We start from the raw sequence: 21,800 nt of genomic DNA on the forward strand, positions 1-21,800 counted from the left end.
TTTCCTCCCAGAAGAGCTGCTCCATCCCTCTGATCATCCCGGTGCCTCCTCTGGACTTGCTCCAGCAGCTCCACGTCCTCCCTGAGCTGGGACCCCCAGGCTGGAGGCAGCGCTCATCAGATGATCATCATTAATTGTTTAATTAATACTCGTGGTGTGACTGCGCACTTGGCTTTTTCCATGGATTAATGCTGGATTTGTGTCCCTTTTCTCTCTGAGCATATGAAACTGCTTCAGGGAAAAGGAACTTAATGTTAATACTTGCAGAAAGTGGCCTTTAACTCCAACCTCCTGCTCCCTGTGGAACCCCAGGGGAGACAGGATTCCTTTTCCTGCTGCTCTGCCTGAACCTGCACAAACTGGACCCATGCATGGCCGTTTCGTTTCCCCCATAAATTTCATTGCTAAGATCCCAGAATCCCTGAGGTTGGAAAAGATCACCAAGTCTAAACTGTGACTGATCCCCACCAGAGCACTGAGTGCCACGTCCAGTTGTCCCCTGGACATCTCCAGGGATGGCGACTCCACCATCACCCAGCCCGTTCCAATGCCTGATCATCCTTTCCGTGAAACAATTCTTGTATGTTATGGAGGGCAGATCTGGTGCGGGGTGTCACACCTTCACATCGGAGCTCTCCATCCCTGGCAAAGGCACATCCACCTCCCTCCCAGCACATCCCAGAGCATCCAGGACCAGGGGTTGTAATCACGGCCAGGGAGCGGGGCTGACACCCCCCAACCCTTCCCAGCGTCTGGAACAATTCCGCATCTCCAGTTCCACCCCTCGTGGTCCCCGTTCTCGAATTTGCTTTTCGAATTCCCTGTCCCACATCCTCACGGTGCCCATTCCTTCCTTTGATCCCCCTTCTGCACCCCCAGTCCCACCCCTCAAGGTCCCCGTTCCCACCCCTGATCTCCCGGGACCCTGAGTCCCCAATCCCACCCCTCAAGGACCCTGAACGGGTCCCACCCCCGCTCCCTGATTCCCCTTCCCGCACCCCCAATCCCCCCAATCCCCGCCGCTGTGTCCTCCCCGCCGCCAGGGGGCGCTGTTGGCGGCGGGCGCGGGCGGCTCCTCCCCGGCGCTCCGCGCGCCGCCAGGGGCCGTTTCCGGTTCCGCTCCCTTTGTGCGAGACAAGATGGCGGCGCGGGCCGGGTTCCAGTCGGGGCCTGCGAGCGGCGGCGGCGCCGGGGCCGCGCCCGGGGCCGCGCTGGGCCCGGGAGCGCCGGGCGGGGCGGTGCGCATGGGCCCGGCACCGGGCCAGGGCCTGTACCGCTCGCCGCTTCCCGGAGCCGCCTACCCGGTGAGGCGGGGCGGCGCGGGGCGGGGCGCGGGGCCGGGCGCGGCGGGCGCTGACCGGCTCTGTTCTCTCCGCAGCGCCCCGGGATGCTGCCGGGCGGCCGCATAGCGCCGCAGGGCCCGGCCATGGGTCCTCCCGGCTACGGAGGGAGCCCCGCGGTGCGGCCCGCGCTGGCGCAGGCCGGGCTGGAGCAGGCTCGCAAGCGGCCGGCGCCGCAGCAGCTCCAGCAGGTGCAGCCGCAGGCGGTGCCCAACCGAAACCACAAGTAAGGCACGGGGAGAACGGGGAAAGAGCGCGTCCCGGACATAACGGGGACATCCTGGGCGATTGGGGACATCCCGGGGCGTCCCCAGACAATGGGAGCATCTCGGGGCAGCAGCAGCAGCAGCAGCAGCGTGCGTGGGCAGAGGGGACATTCCCTGGGCTTCGGGAGGAATTTCTTTGTGGAAATTGCCGGGCGTTGGAAGGGGCTGCTCAGGAAGTGGAGTTTCCATCCCTGGAGGTTTCCAGATGTGGCACTCAGTGCTCTGGGCTGGTGACAAGGTGGGGGTCGGGGACAGATCAGAGTCAAGGGTCTGGAAGGGCTTTTCCAACCTCAAGGATTTTGGAGTTCTCAATCATCCCTCGGGTCCTTGTGCATTCCCCTGGCATTGGAGGACAGCACTGGGCAGGGCTGAGTTTATTTCACGTGCCTGCATCCTGATGTGATGCCCCAGTGAGAATGAAATTCATCCTGGATTTAAAACTCTGTTCCTGGAAAAGCCAATCCAAAGTTGCTTGAGGCTGGAGGGTCCCTCAGTGTGGGCATTGTGTCATGTCCACCTTCCCAAGGGATGAACCCCCTTTCCAAACAGATGTAATTCCCTTTCCAAGTGCTCAGAAGGGTGGGAAACATTGAGATAAGCAGTTAGCCGCACTGGAGCAGGGCCCAGCTAGCTGGTTTGTCAATTCCCGTTCCCATTTTCACGCCTGTTTTGCCTCTTGCTCCTGTCAGCGCCAAGAAGAAGAAGATGGCAGATAAAATCCTCCCACAGCGGGTGAGTGTGATGCAGAGAGGGGCTCAGGGAGGGTGAGGCAGCCTGAGGCACTCTGGGGAGCTGATGAGCATTTATTTCCATCCTTGCTTGGCTGCAGATCCGTGAGCTCGTGCCCGAATCCCAGGCCTACATGGACTTGTTGGCCTTTGAGAGGAAGCTGGACCAGACCATCATGAGGAAGCGCTTGGATATCCAGGAGGCTCTGAAACGCCCCATCAAGGTAGGAGAGTCCATGGGATGTATCCAGGCTTTGGAGGCTCCAGAGTTGAGGCAGCAGGAGGGCACTGAAGGGTTGTGCTCTGTGAGTGTGGCATGTCAGGGGTCCCAGTGCTCTGGACAAGGACTGGGCCCAGCACCACCTCTGTCCTCTGCTCCAGGAGAGGGGGAGCATGAGGCAGCTGAAAACATTGAGCTCAGTTTTAGCTAAAGCTGTGCAGGACAGTTGGCCCTGTCCAGGAGGATTAACGCTGAGCTGATGCTTTTTCTCGTAGCAAAAGCGAAAGCTGCGCATTTTCATCTCCAACACCTTCAACCCAGCCAAGTCGGACGCGGAGGACGGCGAAGGAACCGTCGCCTCCTGGGAGCTCCGGGTGGAAGGACGGCTGTTGGAGGATGTAAGTGGGAAGTACCCAACCTCAGAGGAGACTGTGGATCTGGAATTGGCAATGAAACCAGTTTCCTAGTGTCTGAGAGCACAGCTGGGGCTTGATATCCTCCTTCATCTCTGTTTTCCAAGGAGTCTGATGGTGACGAGACCGAGAGCCCAGCTTGGAGACCGATGGGTATCCCCCATGGCAGGACATGGGTTGTCCAAAGTTCTTAGAGTTGTGAGAATCACTGGTGAGAGCAGCTCAGTGGCACTTGTGTCCCCAGCTCTGAGAACCAGGGCACTGGCATTGTACGTAACTGCTGAGGGGTTTAACTCCTGCGAGCTCATCTTTAACTCCGGTCTTTCCCTTTCTGACTTGGAAACTTGATTTTTGAGCACATGTTGGTGAATTCAGGTGTTCAGAACTTACAGGAGCTGTTGTGCACGGTGGCTGTGCTTGAGTGCTGAGACTTGCTGCCCTAACCCTCTTCCTCCCTGTGTTGCTTGCAGTCTGCTCTGTCCAAATATGATGCCACCAAGCAGAAAAGGAAATTTTCGTCCTTCTTTAAATCTCTGGTCATTGAACTTGATAAAGACCTGTATGGCCCTGACAATCACCTAGTAGAGGTGAGCTGCTTTTTGCTGTGTTTCCTCTAAAAGTGGGTTGGTGTTTCAGCAGGTGGGGTTTGTGTGTCATTTATAACTTGGGAGGTGGGAATCCTTGAGGCTCCTGGGAGTCAGGAGCTCTTGAATTCTCACTTGGGCTCTTCCTCTCACTTGCTGAAGGTTGGAACAAATTTACTGACTGTTGTTTCAAACTCTTTTAAGTAGGAAGAACTGGAGCTTTCTCTAGTTGGGTGGGATTTAGTGGCAAAGCAGTGGGAGAATCATTGTGGGGGAGCTTCTAAATTCCCTCTCATATTCCAGTGGCACAGGACTGCTACGACTCAGGAGACAGACGGCTTCCAGGTGAAGAGGCCGGGGGATGTGAACGTGCGCTGCACTGTCCTGCTGATGCTGGATTACCAGGTAGCACAGTGGGGAAAAATTCCTCCCTCTGGGGGTGCTGAGGCTCTGGCACAGGTGCCCAGTGCAGCAGTGGCTGCCCCATCCCTGGAAGTGCCCAAGGCCAGGCTGGACAGGGCTGGGAGCAACCTGGAATGGTGGGAGGTGTCCCTACCCATGGCAGGGGGTGAAATGAGATTTCTTTAAGGATTTTCCCAACCCAAACCGTTCCATGATTCCGTGCTGGGAGCAGCAGTGCTGGGCATGCACCATTACCTGTGTCTGGGGCTGCCTCACCTCTCTGTGCTTTGTTCAGCCTCCCCAGTTCAAACTGGATCCACGCCTGGCTCGGCTCCTGGGCATCCACACCCAGACCCGGCCCGTGATCATCCAGGCCCTGTGGCAGTACATCAAGACCCACAAGCTGCAGGACCCCCACGAGCGGGAGTTTGTCATCTGTGACAAGTACCTGCAGCAGGTGAGCAATGGCAGGGCTGGAACAGCAGCACCTGGGTCGTTTTCCCTGTGTGGGCAGCCAGGGGTGGCTGCACTGAGCCCCTGCTCGTCCCTCAGCCCTGTCTCTGTCACAGATATTTGAGTCGCAGCGGATGAAGTTCTCTGAAATCCCACAAAGGCTTCACGCCTTGCTGATGCCCCCCGAACCGATCATCATCAATCATGTGATCAGGTGAGGCTGCTCCACGTGAGTTCCTGTTTCCAGGAAGGACGGGGAGGGATGGATGAGGCTGGCACAGGAAGACAATGTGATATGTCCTGATTTTCAGCAGCAGCTCCCGTGTTGCCTGTCACTGTTCCTTTGTACAAGAACAGCCGCCTCTCTCATTACCAATCCATCTTCCAAAGGCACTCCCACATCCCTGCTGTCCTTTGCTGTGGATAGAAATCTTCTTAGAGCAATCAATCATTTCTTTTGCTGCAAAGCCATTAGTGGGCTTTTGCTACTTCTGGGGCTGAGGCTGACAGTGCTGTGGCTTGTCCCTGTCCCTGCCTGCAGTCTGTTTGCTGCAGCATCCCAGAGGAGCTGCATTTACTGCTTTCCTGAACTGGTCCCAGATTTTGCCTTCTTTCTGGAGCTACTCCCTGATTTTGGCTTCTTGTGGATGTCCCCAGTGTTGACCCAAATGACCAGAAGAAAACAGCCTGCTATGACATTGACGTGGAGGTGGACGATACCCTGAAGACTCAGATGAATTCCTTTCTGCTCTCCACAGCCAGTCAACAGGAAATTGCTGCTCTGGATAACAAGGTAGAAAAAGCTCCTTCAGGTCTGCTCTCCTTGTTGCTGGGCAGGGATGTGTCTCTGGACAGGACAGGAGTGTTCTGTCGTTTGGAAGCTGCAGTGGGATGAGCCGTGTTTACAAACATGTGGCTGTACCTGGAAGTGTAATTTTTAAAGCAAACAGTCTGTGGGAACATTGGTTACATTTAGAGCAGGAAACTGAGAGCTGAAAATCCTTGTAAGTCTAAGTCAACTAGAGAGTGTAAGATTTTTCCTTCGTGTGTTGGATCCCTTGATGTTTCTGACTTCTCCCCTGTTCAGCAGTTCCATTCTGTGTTTGTCTCCTTCAGATCCATGAAACAATTGAGACCATCAACCAGCTGAAGACACAGCGTGAGTTCATGCTGAGCTTTGCCCGAGATCCTCAGGGCTTCATCAACGACTGGCTCCAGTCCCAGTGCCGGGATCTGAAGGTAAAAGCTTTGTCTTGTGTGGAAGGTGGTCCAGTTCACACACTTCCCTCATTAGAACGAGCTCCCACAGAGAGAAGGAGAGAATTTCCTCCTCGGAAAACGAGGCTAGGATTTGAGTCAAGCATAAGAAGCTGACCTGAGTGCACTGAGATGTCTGTGAGGAAAGGGAAGGGGGTGGGTTTGCTCAGCACAGCCAGAGCTTTTGCACTCGCTGAGCTGTTGTGCCTTTGTGCTCCCCAGACAATGACTGATGTGGTTGGGAATCCCGAGGAGGAGCGCAGAGCCGAGTTCTACTTCCAGCCGTGGGCGCAGGAAGCCGTGTGCCGATACTTCTACTCCAAGGTGAGCGTCCCTGAGCAGGGGTCCCTCTCCGTGCCTGTCACTCCCTGGGCACACAGTGCTGGGGAAAGGTGCTGGCTGCACCTTGCTCCCGCTTTGAGCTCACCTTTCCCAGCTGGCTCCGGTGTTGACTGGGTGCTCCGGTGCTGCATCACCCGAGGGTGTTAATGCTGCAACTCTGCTCCTCTTGCAGGTGCAGCAGAGACGGCAGGAACTGGAGCAGGCCTTGGGAATCCGGAACACATAAGCTGCTCTGCTCCTCCCCAGGCAGAAGCATCACAGCTGTTTGTGGACACAGAGCTGCAGAGCCACTGTTCCAGCTCACCGAATCCCACTCTGGCAGCGAGGCCCACGTTATTCATCCTGGCATTGTCCCTGCTGGGGCAAGTCCAGCACACCTGGGGCAAGCAGACAGGCTCCAATGAGCACACATTTCTACCTGGTTTTCTTCCTGACTGTTGCCTTGTCAGTCCCAAGGCTTCCACGAGCGTTCCCATGACCCCGCACTGCCCGTAGTGTCCCCAGTAGCCAGAGTTACTCAGAGCCTTCTCTCAGCCCATTCCTCCCCAGCCAGCATCTGGCTGGGCACTCAGAGCTGGCTCTGAAGCCTGGCTCTGCTTTAAGGTGTGGCTGGGCTCTTCCCTGCCACGTTTTACAGCCCGTGCCAGGCGCTGTTGTGGGCAGGATGCCATGAGCTGACATACCTCCCTGCCCTCACCCCCTCCTTGGAGGGTGCTGCTGCACTGGGCTGCCTCATAGGTCACTCTCCTCCTTGAGGAAGTTACTGAACTGTGTAGAGAATTGCTTCTTCCCCTTCTCCCTTCTTCCCTGCCCCGTTCCCTTCGTTTCCTGTGACGGACTGTCCTAGGCTGGGATCACAGGGACACGAGGCGTTGGCTTCCTGCAGGGATGTGGAAGCGTTGGAGTGATGCAGCGCTCTGCACTTCAAACACCTACAAGTGGGTTCCAGCAAACCACGTGGCTGCTTGTTATCCCTGGAACAGGGAGAGGAGATGCAGCAGCTGCTTGGAATTCTGCAGGGACAGTGTTGTAGGCTCATTCCTTTGGGACAGTTGTCCTGTGTCACTTGCTGTGGGGACCAGAGGCTCCTTCTTGTGGATCCAAGGGTGTAACAGGACAGCCCTTGGAAATGGAGATTTTTTTTTCCAAGCATATGTGAGTTAGCAGGTGTTTCATTGCTGAAGCTCCTGTGGTTTTTAGTCAAGTTTTAGGCTGTGGGGCTGCCATAGGGCCCAGCATGGTTCAGGAATGTACAAATAGATTTTCTCCACTGTGAGGAGCAGCAGCTCCGATGCCTCCTCCTGGAATGAGTTACTGGTGGTCAGGCTTAGGAGAATTAAACAGCTCCTCTTCACCCCGATCCCAGTGTTTCTGCTCGGGACTATAATGCAAATGGACTCAAAAGTTGGGTGGACTCTTGGAATAGCTGCAGGATCATGTTACTGATGAGCCCTCGCCCAGTTCAGTGTGGCTGGGGAGGCTGCTGTGAGTTGGAGCACCTGGGTGGCCCTACTACTCCTTGTGTCTGTGTTACTACATGTCTGTGAGTAATAGACTCTCGACTTCCCCTCTCCTTTGCCCTTCTGAAATGCTCCTCTGTGGTACTGGGGTGAAGGTCTTGGTGCTGGAGAAGCAGCCCCTGACTCCTCAGGGTACTCCCACAGGTTGGATGCTGAGTCCTACGTAGACAAAACGTAGCTGTTGCAGAGTAACTGCTTTTCTTAACTGAATATTACGGTTTTTTCCATGGACCAAAATTTTTTTTTTTTGTACTGTATCCTTGTAGACGTCACCCAGTTTTAATAAAAGACTCCTGTGAAGGAAGCTGTCCTCCTCCTTCCATGCTGACAGCTCTCACTCTCCCAGCTGCCATGGGGGATGAGCCTGGTGACTCCCAGGGAAGGGACAGGATTATCTCTGCTTTCTTTTCAAAGCCAGCAGGGTTGAGTGACTGGGGAGAAAATGTTCTTCATATTTTGGCCTTTTATAGTGAGCCCTTCATGGAGGGATCTCCCAGCTTGCAGACTCTGCTAAACCTTTGCAAAGTGCTTTTGTGGTAAACAAAGTAACTTGAGCAAAACTGGAAATCCAGTGGCCAGAGCTAATAAATCCTGAACTGCCCCGTGTCCACTTAGCTGGGTTGTGGCAGCCTGTTGGACATCCCAGGGGAGAAGGGCAGAATTGGAAGGGAACTGTAGTACAGCTTACATGCAAGGGTTTAAAATTATGCAGAAGGGGATTTATTCTCTTCACCCTGCTTGTTTATAGAATGTAAATGCTTTGCTGCAGACCTGGGAGCCCCTGGGGCAAAGGAAGGATGTGAAAAGGAAAGTGCTGCTGCTGCTGCTGCTGTCTCGGGCTGTGGTGGAGGCAGGAGCCGAGTCCTGGGGCTGCACCAGGTGGTTCCTGCTCCTTCGTGGGTGGAAATGGCACTTTTTTAGCAAGAGGGGGACAATTAAATGCTTTTATGCAGAAAGGCTCAGCAGTCACGAGTCCACAGGCCTCATGGGGTCTGCAGCTTCCTAACGAGGGGCAGCTCTGATCCCTGCTCTCTGGGACAGTGACAGGACCCGGGGCAGCGGCTGGAGCTGTGTCAGGGGGCATGGGATGGATATTAGGAAAAGGATATTTTCCCCTAGAGGGTGCTCAGGCACTGAACAGGCTCCCCAGGGAATGGTCACAACCCTGACCCTGCCAGAGCTCAGGGGGCGTTTGGACAACGCTGTCAGGCACAGGGTGGGATTGTTGGGTGTCCTGTGCAGGGCCAGGGCTTGGACTCGCGCTAATCCTCGTGGATCCCTTCCAGCTCGGGGTATTCCATGATTCTGTGATTCTATGACTCCCGGTTCTGCGGCATCTGAGCTGCTCCAGGGCAGCGCTCTGCACCTGCCGGGCACCGGCAGTGCCTGGAGCGGGTGCCCGGTGCCCCCGGGGCAGGCGGGGCCGGGGGCGGGCCGGGGCCGCCCCTGCTCCGGGCAGCCTTGAAATAGCAGCGGCGGGTTCCAAGCCCGCAGTGCCCCGCTCCCGGCACCATGGGTGGCAAGAAGGTTTGCATCGTGGGCTCCGGCAATTGGTGAGCGCTGGGCACCCGGCTCCCTGTCCTCCCCTGTCCCCGCTCGGCATCCCCGGTAGCCGGTGCCAGCCGTCCCCATCCCTGCGGGTCACCTGTGGTGCTCTGGGCTCCCCAGTGCCCACAGCCACGGCCTCCCTCTGCCCTCGCAGGGGCTCGGCCATCGCCAAGATCGCCGGCAGCAACACAGCTCGGCTGAGCAGCTTCGAGAACCAGGTGAACATGTGGGTGCTGGAGGAGGAGGTGGGCGGCCGGCGGCTCACGGACATCATCAACACGGAGCACGAGAATGTCAAATACCTGCCGGGGCACAAGCTGCCCCCCAACGTGGTGAGTGTGGGCTGGCAGCAGGCTTTCCGAGGGGCAGAGCTGACGGCAGGGGATGCAGCGGGCTGTGCAGGGTTCAGTTATTTTATGCCCTCCCACTGACCTTCATCTGTGCTCGCAGGAGCTGCAGCCCCGGCTGCTCTCGCTGCCCACCTTTGCCTCTGCTCTGGCATCCCACAGGCTGGGCTGGAGGCCATGTGGCTGCCTCTGAGCTGGCATCATCCCACTCTGCTCTAGCCCCTCTGTCCTGCCAGCTCTGGCTGGGACCTCGGCATGGTGACTTTGGGCCCTTCCTTCCCTTCCAGTTTCCCAGTCCCTAATAACAGTCACGCTCTATTCAGGTGGCAGAGCCAGACCTGCTCAAAGCCTGTGCAGGGGCTGATGTCCTCCTGTTCGTGGTGCCCCACCAGTTCATCGGCAAAGTCTGTGACCAGCTCAAGGGCCACGTGAAAAAAGAGGCAATTGGGATGTCGCTCATCAAGGTGTGAGCAGGAGCAGCACTCACCAGGGGAGCTGGAAGTAGCCTGGCTTGGAGTGGCTGCTGAGGGAATCAGGGGATTTGGGAGCAGAAATGGGCAGTGGGGGGAAGAAGGGAAGTGGGGGCAGAGTCTTTGTGGGGATTTGGAGGTGTTGGTGGAGAAGGGTGAGGGCATAGGGGGGATCTCTGGTGCTGAGAGGAGCAGAGCACAGCTCTGCACATCAGGATCAGTCAGAGCACTGCAGCACAGGGAATGGTGGGGTTGGGATGCAGGGCAGGTGTCCAGGAGGGACAAGTGCTCATGGTCTGCTTGGCAAGGGGGTGTTTAGTCAAAGGTTGGACGCAATGTCCTTAGAGATCTTTTCCAGCCCATGATTCTGTGATCTCTGTTCCTTGCTGCCTCCCAGGGCGTGGATGAAGGACCAGATGGGCTGAGGCTGATCTCAGACATCATCCATGAGAAACTGGGAATAGAAATGAACGTGCTCATGGGGGCCAATATTGCCAAGGAAGTGGCAGAAGACAAGTTCTGTGAAACCACCATCGGTAAGGAGCCAACATCCCTCCTCATTAGCAGCTTTCATTTGTGATGAGCAGGAAGAGGCAAAGGGCGGACTACGGCGCAGCTCAAACTCCTGCTGCCTCAGGTGAACTGGCTCCACTCCCTGGGAAGACAGGAGACTCCATAGGAGCTGCCTGAGCTCATTCCCAGGGTTTGTGATGGGATCACTCGTTTCATTAGCAATGGATTCATGTAGCTAAAAGTTCCTGCCAGCGTGGGCCTGGCATCAGGCAGCTGCCTGGCACAAATGAAAGGGGTGGGCACCAAGAGGACCTTTAGGAATAAGTTCCATCCTTGATTTCCTTGGGCTTCACAGGATGCCCACCTGGATCTCATGTTATTGCCAGCCAGGGCTGCTTGCAAGTTCATCTGCTGACTGTTTCAACATCCTCTACACACTGTTGGGAACTGTGCACAGAGCCAAAGCAAACAGAACCGTTTGCTGGGTCAGAAGTCGTGGCATTCAAAGTGTCTGTTTTATTAAATAACAGCAAACACACTGGGCAGGAGGCTGGAGAGGTGGAGCAGATCCCACAACCCCTGCAAGCACACAGGACCCTGCAGAGACAAGCAGGACAGAAAGCTCCAACTCCAAATTAGCAACCTTTGAAGATGTCTTTAACCTATTGAGCATTCAGAAAAGTCATTTCTGTCTTGCTTGACACAGCAGCAGGGATTGTCCCTGTGTTCTGGGAATGCCAAAGTTGAACATTTCTTATCTGTCAGGCAATGTGTGCCTGGCTCTGTGTGGACCTGCAAACGTTTTGCAATGTCCACTGGTTGGGCAATAGGTTCCTCTCACTGGATGACCTTCAGGAGAACATGGACCTACCTCAGAGTCTTCTACATCATCTTCCTCCTCGTCCCTTTGTCTCCTCAGGCTGCAAGAACATGAAGCACGGGCAGATGCTGAAGGACCTGATGCAGACACCAAACTTCCGTGTGTCAGTGGTGCAGGAAGCTGACACCGTGGAGATCTGTGGGGCTCTCAAGGTGGGTGTGCAGGGCTTGGTGAGCAGGGCCTGGGGCTCTGCAGGGAGCTCATGGGAGAAGGGATGATGGGCACTGGCACAGACAGCAGCCAGTACTTGGGATCACACCAGCTGCTCCTGGATGCAGCCAAGCCCCAAGATCCCTCCACGTTGCCATTGTTTTCCAGAATGTGGTGGCTGTAGGAGCTGGTTTCTGTGATGGGCTTGGCTATGGTGACAACACAAAGGCTGCTGTGATCCGCCTGGGCCTGATGGAGATGATTGGCTTTGCCAAAATCTTCTGTAAGGGCCCTGTCAGCTCCACCACCTTCCTGGAGAGCTGTGGCATTGCTGACCTCATCACCACCTGCTATGGGGGCCGCAACCGCAAGGTCGCCGAGGCTTTTGCCAAGACTGGGAAGGTGAGCAGAGCTGGGAGCGCTGACAATGATACCTGTGTGGATGAAGTTGTGTCACAGGAGGTTTAGGCTGGAAAACGTTCTTCAACCAGAGGGTGGTCAGCACTGAACAGGTTCTCCAAGGCTGCCAGAGCTCAAGGGGCTTTTGGACAACACTCTCAGGCACAGGGTGGGATTGTTGGGGTGTCTGTGTGGGGCCAGGAGTATGACTGCATGATCCTTGTGGGTCCCTTCCAGCTGAGGATATTCCATGATTCTGTGATCCCTGCATCAGCCTGGTGAGCACTGGGAGGTGATCCCAGTTAGTGCTGTGGGATCTGCCTGTGCTTGGCTAGTGCTGCAGCCCAGCTCTGGGGCAGGAACGTGGTGCAGCAGTGGGGCTGCAGGTCCATCTCCTCACTGCTGGGTTGTTTCAGTCCATCGAGCAGCTGGAGAAGGAGATGCTGAATGGGCAGAAGCTGCAGGGTCCCCAGACATCTGCTGAGCTGCATCGAATCCTCAAGAGCAAGAATGTAGTGGAGAAGTGAGTGCTGAAATCTCTGTGCTTCGTTGGGGTGGGGCTGGGACCTTTCCAGGAGCAGCAGGAGGGGAAAGCCTCCTTGGTGTCTCTGCACTGCCCACGTCACACCAGCTGAGCAAGAGTGGCCTGTTGGACACAGCACAGTGCCATTGGCCACCTGCTCCTGTGTGCCATGACAGAGATCGAGGTGCTCTGACTCTGCCATCTGTGGTGACTTCCTTTGCCTGCCCACAGGTTCCCCCTCTTCACAGCTGTCTATCAGATCTGCTACGAGGGAAAACCCGTCACTGACTTCATCACGTGTCTGCAGAACCACCCTGAGCACATGTAAGGGTCTCTGCAGATCACGGGCCCTGCCGAGATGTGCTGAGAGCTCCTGCCCACACCAACCTCATCTGCTGCCACAGCCTTGGAAGGAGTCCAGGTCTCCTGGGAGCCTTTGCAGACTGCTCTAAGAGCAGAGGTTCCCTTCCCCAGCCCTGGACACTGCCCTGGACACTGAGCCTGGCACAGAGGTACCTGCTGACCTCTTTCTGTCTTTGAAGGGCTCGTTTAAATGCTGCTGTCGTCTAAGGTCTGCCCTGAGCAGGGCTGAGCATCTTCCTCCTTCCACTTCCTCATAGTGGATTCAGCTCTGAGAAGGACTCTGCCAGGCCATCATGATAGATAAGGGTTGGGCACTGCCTGGAAGGGAAAACAGTGTCCCAGCTCCTCCCTCTTAGCCCCATGGGTGGGTGACATCAGCTCTTCCCTACCTGCTGCTGCTGCTTTTGCATTCCCTGTCTGGTGGAGAGGGCACAGTCCCATGCCAGTCTCCACCTGGTGCGTGGAGCTCTCAGGACTTCCAGAGGTGCTGAGGATCTTTCTGAGCAGCACCAGCACAGACAATGGCATTCCTTGCCACCCGGCCATGTGCTGCTTTCCCCCAGCTGCTCCTGCTGACCCAGGGACACGCTGGAGCTTGTTAATTTCGAGCTTTTGCTCTCTCTATCAGCCCTGGGAGCTCCCTGTTGTCACAGGTTTGCCTGTGCTAATTCCATGCCTGCTGACCTCTCTCCCTGTCTCAGTTTGTCCTCTGGGGCTTGGCACTGCAGGGACCAACTGCCTTTGAGTCTGTGTGAGCAGCTGGTGTGACCCTGCCTCGTACCTGCACAGCAGGCAGGTGGGTCACCACAAGGCACCTGAGTCATGTTGCTGTTCAGTAAATGCTCCACAGCCACACTTTGCCTTCCTCTTGCTGGCTTTAGACCACTCTGTGCATCCCTGTGTGGCTGTCCAGGAGCTGAAGGAGGTCTCACACTTTCCCTCATGTGGGGATGCTGCAAGCTTGCCCAGTGGCACAGGGGCAGGAATAAGCATATGATCCACAAAAGGTACACGGAGATGTCCAAATCCTAGGATAGGACAGAGGTCTTGGGCCTCACACTGAGCCTTTGAAATTTGCCCCTTGTCCAGCCGTGTGCCACATGTCCCTCTGCTCCTCTGAAGCTGGTGGTGTTTGCTCAGGCCAGCATGCCCAGCAGTCACTGACCCTACCTGGGCTGGAAGGTTGGAATGCTGTAGGGCTCCCTGTTCTCCCCCATTCAAGTCCCAGAGCCAAGGGGTCTCTGATTAACAGTGTACCTTTAAAATAACAATAAACATGGAGAGGAGATAGGAGATGCTCTCCTTGTTCTGCGGCTTCAGTCCGTCGCTGTCGCTGGGTTGGTGCCTGCTGGACTTGCTGAGTGCTCAGAACAGGGCACTGCCCGTTCCCTCCTGGCTCTGCACCCTCCTGTGCTGTCCCAGAAACAGCAAGAATGTCCCTGTACGTCCCTGTTTAGCCACAACGTCACACAGTGTCCCACTTGCTTTGTCTCAGCAATGGTTCCAGGATTAAAATTTGGCCGTAGGACTATGGCGGGTTGGGATTGCAACATTGAGCTGGGTCCCCCTCACCTGGGGCCTGCAGGAGCCAGGCCAGGACCCCACTGTGCCCCACACGCCCCAGGCCTCCCCTCCTCTGATGTTTGGGCTTCCCAGGACACACTGCGGGATTTTATTCATCTCTTCCCAGCTGCTTTTCCCAGACTCGCCTTGTGCCTGTGTGTCTTTAAAGGAGCCCCGTACTGAGTGACCTTTCCAGGGCTCTGAACCCTCTGCTCGGTGTCTTACAAGGGGAATTTAATCTGCTGGCACTGCACTTGTTTCTGTGCCTTTTATTAGCCACGTTTTCTCAGCAGGCACTCTGTGACCTTTAAATTCAGCAGAACTGTCGTGTGGGGGGAGCCGACACGGCTTCCTCTGCTGAGGAGCTTTATTGAGCTTGGAGGGAGGATAAAGGAAGTCCAGTGTGTTCCTGCAGGGCTGGCACGACTTGTAGTTCTCTTTGTCTTCAAGGGCTTCAGGAATCCAAGTGTTTGGATATGAGGCTCATGCAGAAGGTCCCTGAGCTCTGCTCTTGCACAAACTCCTGTCAGCACCGGCCTGGAGCTGCAGCAGAATCCAGCAGGGATTTGTGTTTAGCTGGGAGCTCCTCTGCGATGGAAATGCTTTGTGCATCCCCCTTGTCCATGTTTCTTTGACCCTGGAAATGCCTGAGTCCCTTGCTGAGGGTCCCAGGTCTCACGTGGGAAGACCAGCACACCAATCTCTTGCTTTTAAACACACCACACTGGAGCTGGATTTCCTGAGCTATAAAAAGTCTTCCCTTCGCCATTTGGAATTATGTTCTGCAGGCTCAGCACATCTCAGTGCCGCAGCCCTGGGAGCTCCTGCTGGAGATCCTGGCAGCTCTGGAGCTCCAGGGACGGAGCAGGGCTGGGACAGCAGAGTTCAAAGGCTGGAAAGGAGCTCCGGGAGGGGAGCAGCTGCCACAGCAGGGACAGGAGGGGATGTGGGGGAACACGGCCTGTTGAACCCTGGGCTGGGGGCACACTGGGACCCTGGGCACGCACCAGAGCCCTTGGAATGGCACTGGGACCCTCAGGATGGCACCAGAACCCTTGTGAAGCCACCTTGACCATCGGGATGGCACTGCGCCGCCGCGCCTCAGGGCTGCAGCAGGGCCCGGAGTGCCTCTGCTCCATCCATGCGCGGTCAAAGACTATCCCTTGCGGGGGTCCCGGAGCCGCACCTCAGACAAGGAGAGCCGCGGGTTGCGTCGTGCAGGGAGGCCCGTGCAGGCTGCGGCGCGGGGCCCGAGGCGGCGGCGATGGCGGCGGGAGCGGCCCCTGAGGGGGAGACTGGGGGGGGGGGCCGCCAGGGGGCGCTGAGGGCACCGCGCGCGCTTCCCGCGCCCGCCGGCGGCCACACGTGACCGCACCACACGTGACAGCGACACACGTGATCGCCCAGCCCCACGTGACGCGGGCCGGCAGCGCGGCGGAGCGGAACGGGAGCGGTGAGTCCGGAGGGACGGGACGGGACGGGATGGGAGCGGTGAATCCCGAGGGACGGGACGGGATGCGATGGGAGCGGTGAATCCCGAGGGACGGGACGGGATGCGATGGGATGGGACGGGAGCGGTGAATCCCGAGGGACGGGATGATGGACGGGACCCCGGGCGAATCCACGCTCCCGGCCCCGCTCACCGCCGCCTCCCTGCGGGCCGGTAGTCAGTGATTTCACCAGGGACCGCTGCTGGGCCCGGGCTAATTCACAGTGTTCATCACCGACCTGGATGAAAGGATCCTCCCTGAACGGGAAGATATGAAAGATATCCCTGCTGAAGATATGAAATGTGGGGCTGATCCACCCTAAGGATGTGCTGCCATTCAGCAGGGCCTCCATCATGGAGAACTGGCCAAAGAGAAACCTAATGATTAATTAGAATAATCTAATGAGGCTAGCAAGGATCGTGCACCTGTGGAGGAATAGCCCCAAGTAGCAATGGGATCCTGGGATGCATCAGGCAGAGCGTGGCCAGCAGGTCAGGGAGGGGATCCTGCCCCTTGGCCTTAGAGAGGCACATCCAGAGCGATCTGCCCAGTTCTGGGCTCCTCACAACAGGACAGACAAGGAGCTGCTGCAGATGGTCCAGTGCAGGCCACAAAGATGTTGAGGGATCTGGAGCATCTCTGTGAGGAGAGACTCTGGGAGCTGGGCCGGGTTAGCCTGGAGAGAAGACTGAGACGGGACCTTACTAATACATTAAAATATTTCCAAGAGGTCAGAGGATGATGCCAGCCTCTTTTGGTGATGCCCAGAAACAGGACGAGGAGCAAGAGTCAGAAACTAAACCACAAGAAGTTGCACCTCAACATGAGGAAGAACTTTCCATGGAGGGGGGCAGAGCATGGGAAGAGCTCCACAGAGTCATGGGGGTCTCCCTTTCTGCAGACACCCTAAGCCCTCCTGGACGTGTTCCAGCATCACCTGCTCTGGGTGACCCTGCCTGGACACGGGGGATTGGACTGGATGATCTCCAAAGGTTCCTTCCAACCCTGACTATCCTGGGGTTCTGTGTCTCTCTCGCAGGTGCAGCCATGGTGTCCAAAAAGCAGCTGGCAGACTTTGGCTACAAGGCGTTCTCGGGCTCCATGATGCTGCTGACGGTGTACGCCGGGTACCTGTGCAGTGTCCGCGTCCAGAGGATGCTCCAGCACCGCCGTGAGCGGGAGAACGCGCCTGGCCCCGAGAGCTGAGCCTGCACTGGGAGCTGGGACCGGCCCCGGGAGCTGGGACCGGCCCCGGGAGCTGGGACTAAGCCCAGGAGCTGGGACTGAGCCCAGGAGCTGGGACCGAGCCCACGCTGGACCAGCCCCACCTTCCCGGTCCCCCCTGGGCTGGGGGAGGCAGATGGAGTGCAATAAAGCCCGTGTGAAAGTGGTCTGTGTGGTGGTGTGTGGTGTCCCCCAAATCACAGACTGGGCTGGGAGGGGACCTTAAAGGTCACTTGGTTCCACCCCCATGGGCAGGGATGCCTTCCACAAGTCCATCATTTTTATGGTGTTCTTCCAAAAAGCTGTTTTTTCTGTGCTCCTGGCAGCAGCCAAGGGACACACGCTGTCCTCTGTTCTATTTTTCCTCAAGATGAAACACATCACCCTGAGTTTCTGAAGCAACTTTTAATTGGAGATAAGAGTAAACAACAGTATAAAATGGTAACAACTCGAGAAGTTTCCAAAATTCTGCTCCTGATTGACCGTTCCATTGCCCCCAAGTACCATTGAGTAAAAAAAAGAGAAGCAAAGCCCACAGTGTGGCTGCTCTTCCAGCCCTGGGTTCCTCCACAGCTCTAACATCCGAGCAGCAACAATCACTTGTCTCAGAGTACAGGACCAAAACATCTCATTTTCTGGAGAGTTAAACCCAGCCCACCAGTTCTGATCCTCCCTCTGATCCCAGCTTAGCCAACTGAATCCAGTAGGTCTAGAGAAGTCTTCAAAACCACAATTTGCAACAGGAAGAAAACAATTTAAAAGGCCTGGATTATGCTGGTTGTCTCAGGGGCAATAAACCACTCCCCCAACCCCCTTGCAGAAGGCTTTGGTCAAGACTTCAGAGGGGTTTGCAGCACCAAAAGAGGCAGCAGATGCTGGCCTGGTCCCTGGTGACAGCAGAGATGAGCTGCTGGACCTCCCCAGCACCCTGGGGCGAGGCAGAGCAGTGGTTCTGGGTTAGCACAGTTCAAAGCTCAGCTGGGAGCAGAGTCTCTGCCTCACCCAGGGCAGCTGGGACACGGAACCTGCGTTCTCTGTGCTCTGAAGTGGCTTCTGGAGTGCATCAAGAGCTGCTGCACCTGCCGGGAGCGAACCGTCACCGAGTGGCACCGAACCCCGCGGTCCAAACCTGCTCTGCCTCGAGTTGATCCCAGTAAAAGCCAGTTTGTCACAAAGAAAGACACCTCTGCAAATATCATCGGGACTCAGGGGCGTTCTCTTGTACTTCTGAAGTACAAAATGGCTTGAAGTGAAATCTGCAGCTTTTTTTTTTGCCCCGGTCGTTGGCTTCATCCCTTGTGCCGTGCAAAGCCTCTGACTGGTCAGGGTTGTGCCCGTTTCGGGTCTGCTGGAGGTTTCTGGGGAAGGGTTTTTTGATTAAAGATCACTTGGGAATGTGGAACTCAACACAACTAGATATTGAAAGAGAAGTTCGTGTTTGCTCAAGGCCAGCCCAGGGCCTTACTCCTCTCCTGTCCACTGGCCGCCGGCCACGTGGCCGTTCAGGCGGTTGGAACCGTTACTGGAAGTGCTGAGAATTCCTTTTGTGCTGTTGGAAGTCACATCCTCCTCCTCGGAGCTGCTCTCCACGTCACTGCGGTCATCCTTGGATACCTAAACATCGCCAGTGGAATTGGGCAGTGGGAGAGGAGAAAGGGGAGTTGAGAAATTGACAGAAAGCAGCAGTTAGAAGGTTGTGTCCGTGGGATGAATCACCTGCACTCACATCTGCCTCCTACATTTGAGTCTGGCTCAGTTCAAGCTCCCAAGAAGGAGCCTGTCATCACACTGGGAACAAGACACAGACACTGAAAGAGACAGTTTGGAAAGATGAGCTCCATTTTGCAAATATTCTGTGTATCTGTGAAAGCACTTCACTCTTGTTCTCACCAGATCAGATGATATTACAGATCTGGCATTGTTCTCGTCATCCAAGAGCTCCTCTCTAGATCAGTTGGAAGGCCATTTTTCTAAACAATTTGTTTTGAATCAAAAATCTCTCATGCCACCATCACAAGTGGGTTTGACAACCAAAAACCAAGAATGTGTGTCAGTTTGAGAGAGAACATTTTGTCCTACAGGGAGCAGCTCTGCTATTTTAAAAATTAACCAGCTTTATTTATCACATCACTGCTCGAACAAAGCACCTCCATTTCCACAGCCTGTGCTTCATCTGGGAGATTCCATTTAGGAGCAGGACATGGGCAGGGGATGGAGAACAAAGGCAGTGTCTGATCCAGCAAACACCCGCTCAGAACAGGAGGAGCCTCAGCCCAGGGATCCAGATCTGCTCTTGCAGATCAGAGTTCAGAGACTGGCTGCAAATCCAGCTCCATTTGACTTGCATGTGGGGTTTTGAACCTTCCCAGGAGGAGCGTGGTGCCAGCTGCTCCCAGGGCAGCCCTGCAGAGCCACAAGGGGAAGGGAAGAGCCCATAAACCCGGCCCCAACTGCAAACACACACCTTGGGTGGTGGCAGGTGCCAGAGCCAAACCTCCCCAGCCTGAGCTGGGCCTGGAGAGCAGCCCCTGCTCTGCCCAATCTCACTGTCCTCACTCCCCTCCCTCTGCAGCCAACAGCCCTCGGTAACTCCATGTGCCAGAGCTCTGCCTTGCAGCTTTCCAAGGATTCCAGGATTTCATTCTACTCTGCTCTCTTGGAGACAGGGTTAGGGTTCTCCAGCAGCAGGAAGTGGTTGAACTCCAGGGAAGATCTGGCTGGAAGCCAGGTGAAGTTAATGATCTCCAGGAACTTTTTGGATGTCCTGGCTTCTGCCTGTTGCCAGAACTTCTGCTATCTTTCCCCAATCTCCTGCTGTACTGGAAGTTCAAAGGGTCACTGGAAGGAAGCAGAAATCCCTTGACATTTTTTCCATGCTTGGGGGAGAAGTGACTGTTTCACCCCTTTTCACAAAAAGGAGTAAATTCCTCCTGCCCTCTCCCCCTCTGTGCAAGGCTGATGAGGAACAAAGACAGAAATTGGAGTGTGTGGGTGTGTAAAAGCAGAAAGTGAAGGATGTGCAGGCAGGTGACATCAGGTAAGAACAGACCCCAGGACACTGCTCTGACCTTTGGAAAAAACAGTATTTTAGCACCTGTCAGGACCAGGGAGAGAAGGAGAAGGCACCAAAGCCCCAAGACCAGGGCTCTGCTTGTCTTGGCCTTGACACAGACGTGTTTCAGTGAACAAACAGAACCACAGGTCACACTTACATGCACAGGGTGAAACTGTCCAGCTCCAATCTGGCACAGAGAAAAGGAGAAAAGAATGAAGAAGACAGAGCTTAGAGTCCTTTCTCTGGCTAGGTCACCTGGACAGGAGAGAACCAAGGAAAGGGAAAAGGTGTAGAACTCAGGATACAGAAACAGCTGCAGAGAATGAAAATCAGGCATTTGTAGTAGCAGCTGTGGGGAACAGATGAAGAGCTCGTACCCTGAAACCTGCTTGCCCCCAGAGTCAACCAGAATATTTATCATTTTCATGTTTCATGTGTAGGGGCAGCTAAAGTCAAACACAAAATAATGCAGAGCCATCAGAGAAACTCAGATCAGAACATCAATATGTAATAGGAAAAAGCATTTTTGCTATTAAATCAGCTGTTTTGCTGTTTTCATAGAATCATGGAATGGTTTGGGTTGGAAGGACCTTAAAGCTCCATCCCCTGCCATGGGCAGGGACACCTTCCACCATCCCAGGTTGCTCCAAGCCTTGTCCTTGAACTGGATCATCTTTAAGGTCCCTTCCAACCCAGGCCATTCTGTGATTTTTAACAGCAAACAAACCCCACTGCATCCCTTTCCCTGAGTGCTGGAGCTCAGTGCCTGCACTGGCAGACAGAAGCCAGTGAAGATGCACAATTCCCAAGGACCAGCTCAAGTTGGGAAACATCCTGTTGGGAAATGTCCAATTTCTGTTCATCCTGTTGTCCAAAAGAGAGCCTGCTACCACCTTAAACTCCAGAGTGCACAACAAGAGTGTCACAATCACCATTTTAGGATATTTGAATGTACTGGAAAATGGAGTTATTTCCCTGCATGCCCAGGAGAGACTCCCTGCCTTTGAACACACCCAGGAACAAACAAGTGCTGAGCAACCAAGGTAAAAAAATGCCATTTTTGTGAACTCCTGACACAAGTCCCTTAAGAACCATCACCAGCCCTCACTGAAAAGCCCAATTTCTCAGGATTCCTTAATGGGGCTTGTAGGAAAGAGGACCCAGAAGCCTCCCTCAGCCTTACCTTGCCCCGCACCAGGGCCTTGGAGGCCGTGCGGATGATGAGGTAAGACCAGATGACGTGCAAGACCTGCAAGGTCACCAGGAGCCCGTTGAACAGCCACCAGGAAGGGTAGGGACCGATCAACTCCCAGCTTTCAAACAGGGTTGTGTTCAAAATCCTTAAAGAGATGCAGAAACGCATTTCAGATCAGCTCTGACTGGAGGTGCCAGGCCAGATGCACAACAGTTTGTGTCTCACTGAGCATCTGCTGCTCTGCTCCTGCCAGAGTCAGGAGACTGAGTAAAGCTCATTAGGAGCATTTGAACTGAGCAACAAAACACAACATGTGAATATGCTGCAATTTGGTTACACACACGGATCTGCTGCCAATTTTCTTCTCCAAAGCACAAGCATTTATTTATAACAACTTCACAGGAAGTGATGTCAGGCTGTTCTGGTCACCAAAACAACCATTAACACCTTCCTGCTTGGGCAGCTTCTACCCAGATTTAAAGATCAAAAGTCCTATTAAAAATAGTGTGGGCACGGGAGCAGGGCAGGGATTGTCCCCCTGTGCTGGGCACTGTG

The 21,800-nt window shown here is 55.2% G+C and overlaps 4 protein-coding genes across 14 annotated transcripts in view; 3 read left to right on the forward strand and 1 right to left on the reverse strand.

Annotated features, from left to right (window-relative positions):
* Positions 1 to 21,800, reverse strand: part of CERS5 (ceramide synthase 5) — a 38,114-nt gene that overhangs the window by 2,123 nt on the left and 14,191 nt on the right. For 2 of the 11 annotated variants that reach the window (XM_023943188.2, XM_086870160.1), the window contains exons 9-11: positions 21,234 to 21,390; positions 20,208 to 20,237; positions 17,386 to 18,609 (exon numbers count right to left, since the gene is read on the reverse strand). In XM_023943188.2, the coding sequence (XP_023798956.1) occupies positions 18,457 to 18,609; positions 20,208 to 20,237; positions 21,234 to 21,390 (340 nt within the window). In that variant the 3' untranslated portion in view covers positions 17,386 to 18,456. Of the gene's footprint in view, positions 1 to 11,274; positions 14,825 to 17,385; positions 19,834 to 20,207; positions 20,306 to 21,233; positions 21,391 to 21,800 lie in introns of those variants that run through there. The other 9 variants (XR_015281253.1, XR_015281250.1, XM_023943189.2 and 6 more) reach the window with 7 other exon arrangements.
* SMARCD1 (SWI/SNF related BAF chromatin remodeling complex subunit D1) lies at positions 1,120 to 7,829 on the forward strand. The gene is made up of 13 exons (XM_086870159.1): positions 1,120 to 1,304; positions 1,379 to 1,566; positions 2,296 to 2,338; positions 2,436 to 2,558; positions 2,830 to 2,952; positions 3,438 to 3,554; positions 3,855 to 3,956; positions 4,249 to 4,410; positions 4,523 to 4,620; positions 5,064 to 5,199; positions 5,523 to 5,645; positions 5,886 to 5,987; positions 6,178 to 7,829. Exons 1-13 carry the CDS (start codon positions 1,140 to 1,142, stop codon positions 6,229 to 6,231), a joined length of 1,536 nt encoding a protein of 511 aa, XP_086726285.1. The 5' UTR covers positions 1,120 to 1,139; the 3' UTR covers positions 6,232 to 7,829.
* Positions 8,956 to 14,011, forward strand: GPD1 (glycerol-3-phosphate dehydrogenase 1). Its single transcript, XM_023943195.2, has 8 exons — positions 8,956 to 9,078; positions 9,228 to 9,405; positions 9,744 to 9,884; positions 10,288 to 10,426; positions 11,323 to 11,435; positions 11,602 to 11,835; positions 12,249 to 12,355; positions 12,587 to 14,011. Exons 1-8 carry the CDS (start codon positions 9,038 to 9,040, stop codon positions 12,681 to 12,683), a joined length of 1,050 nt encoding a protein of 349 aa, XP_023798963.1. The 5' UTR covers positions 8,956 to 9,037; the 3' UTR covers positions 12,684 to 14,011.
* COX14 (cytochrome c oxidase assembly factor COX14) lies at positions 15,646 to 17,162 on the forward strand. Its single transcript, XM_023943196.2, has 2 exons — positions 15,646 to 15,734; positions 16,811 to 17,162. Exon 2 carries the CDS (start codon positions 16,819 to 16,821, stop codon positions 16,975 to 16,977), a length of 159 nt encoding a protein of 52 aa, XP_023798964.1. The 5' UTR covers positions 15,646 to 15,734; positions 16,811 to 16,818; the 3' UTR covers positions 16,978 to 17,162.

The sequence above is a fragment of the Cyanistes caeruleus genome, chromosome 32 (assembly GCF_971803275.1).
Source record: "Cyanistes caeruleus chromosome 32, bCyaCae1.hap1.1, whole genome shotgun sequence".
NCBI classification, from domain to species: Eukaryota; Metazoa; Chordata; class Aves; order Passeriformes; family Paridae; genus Cyanistes; species Cyanistes caeruleus.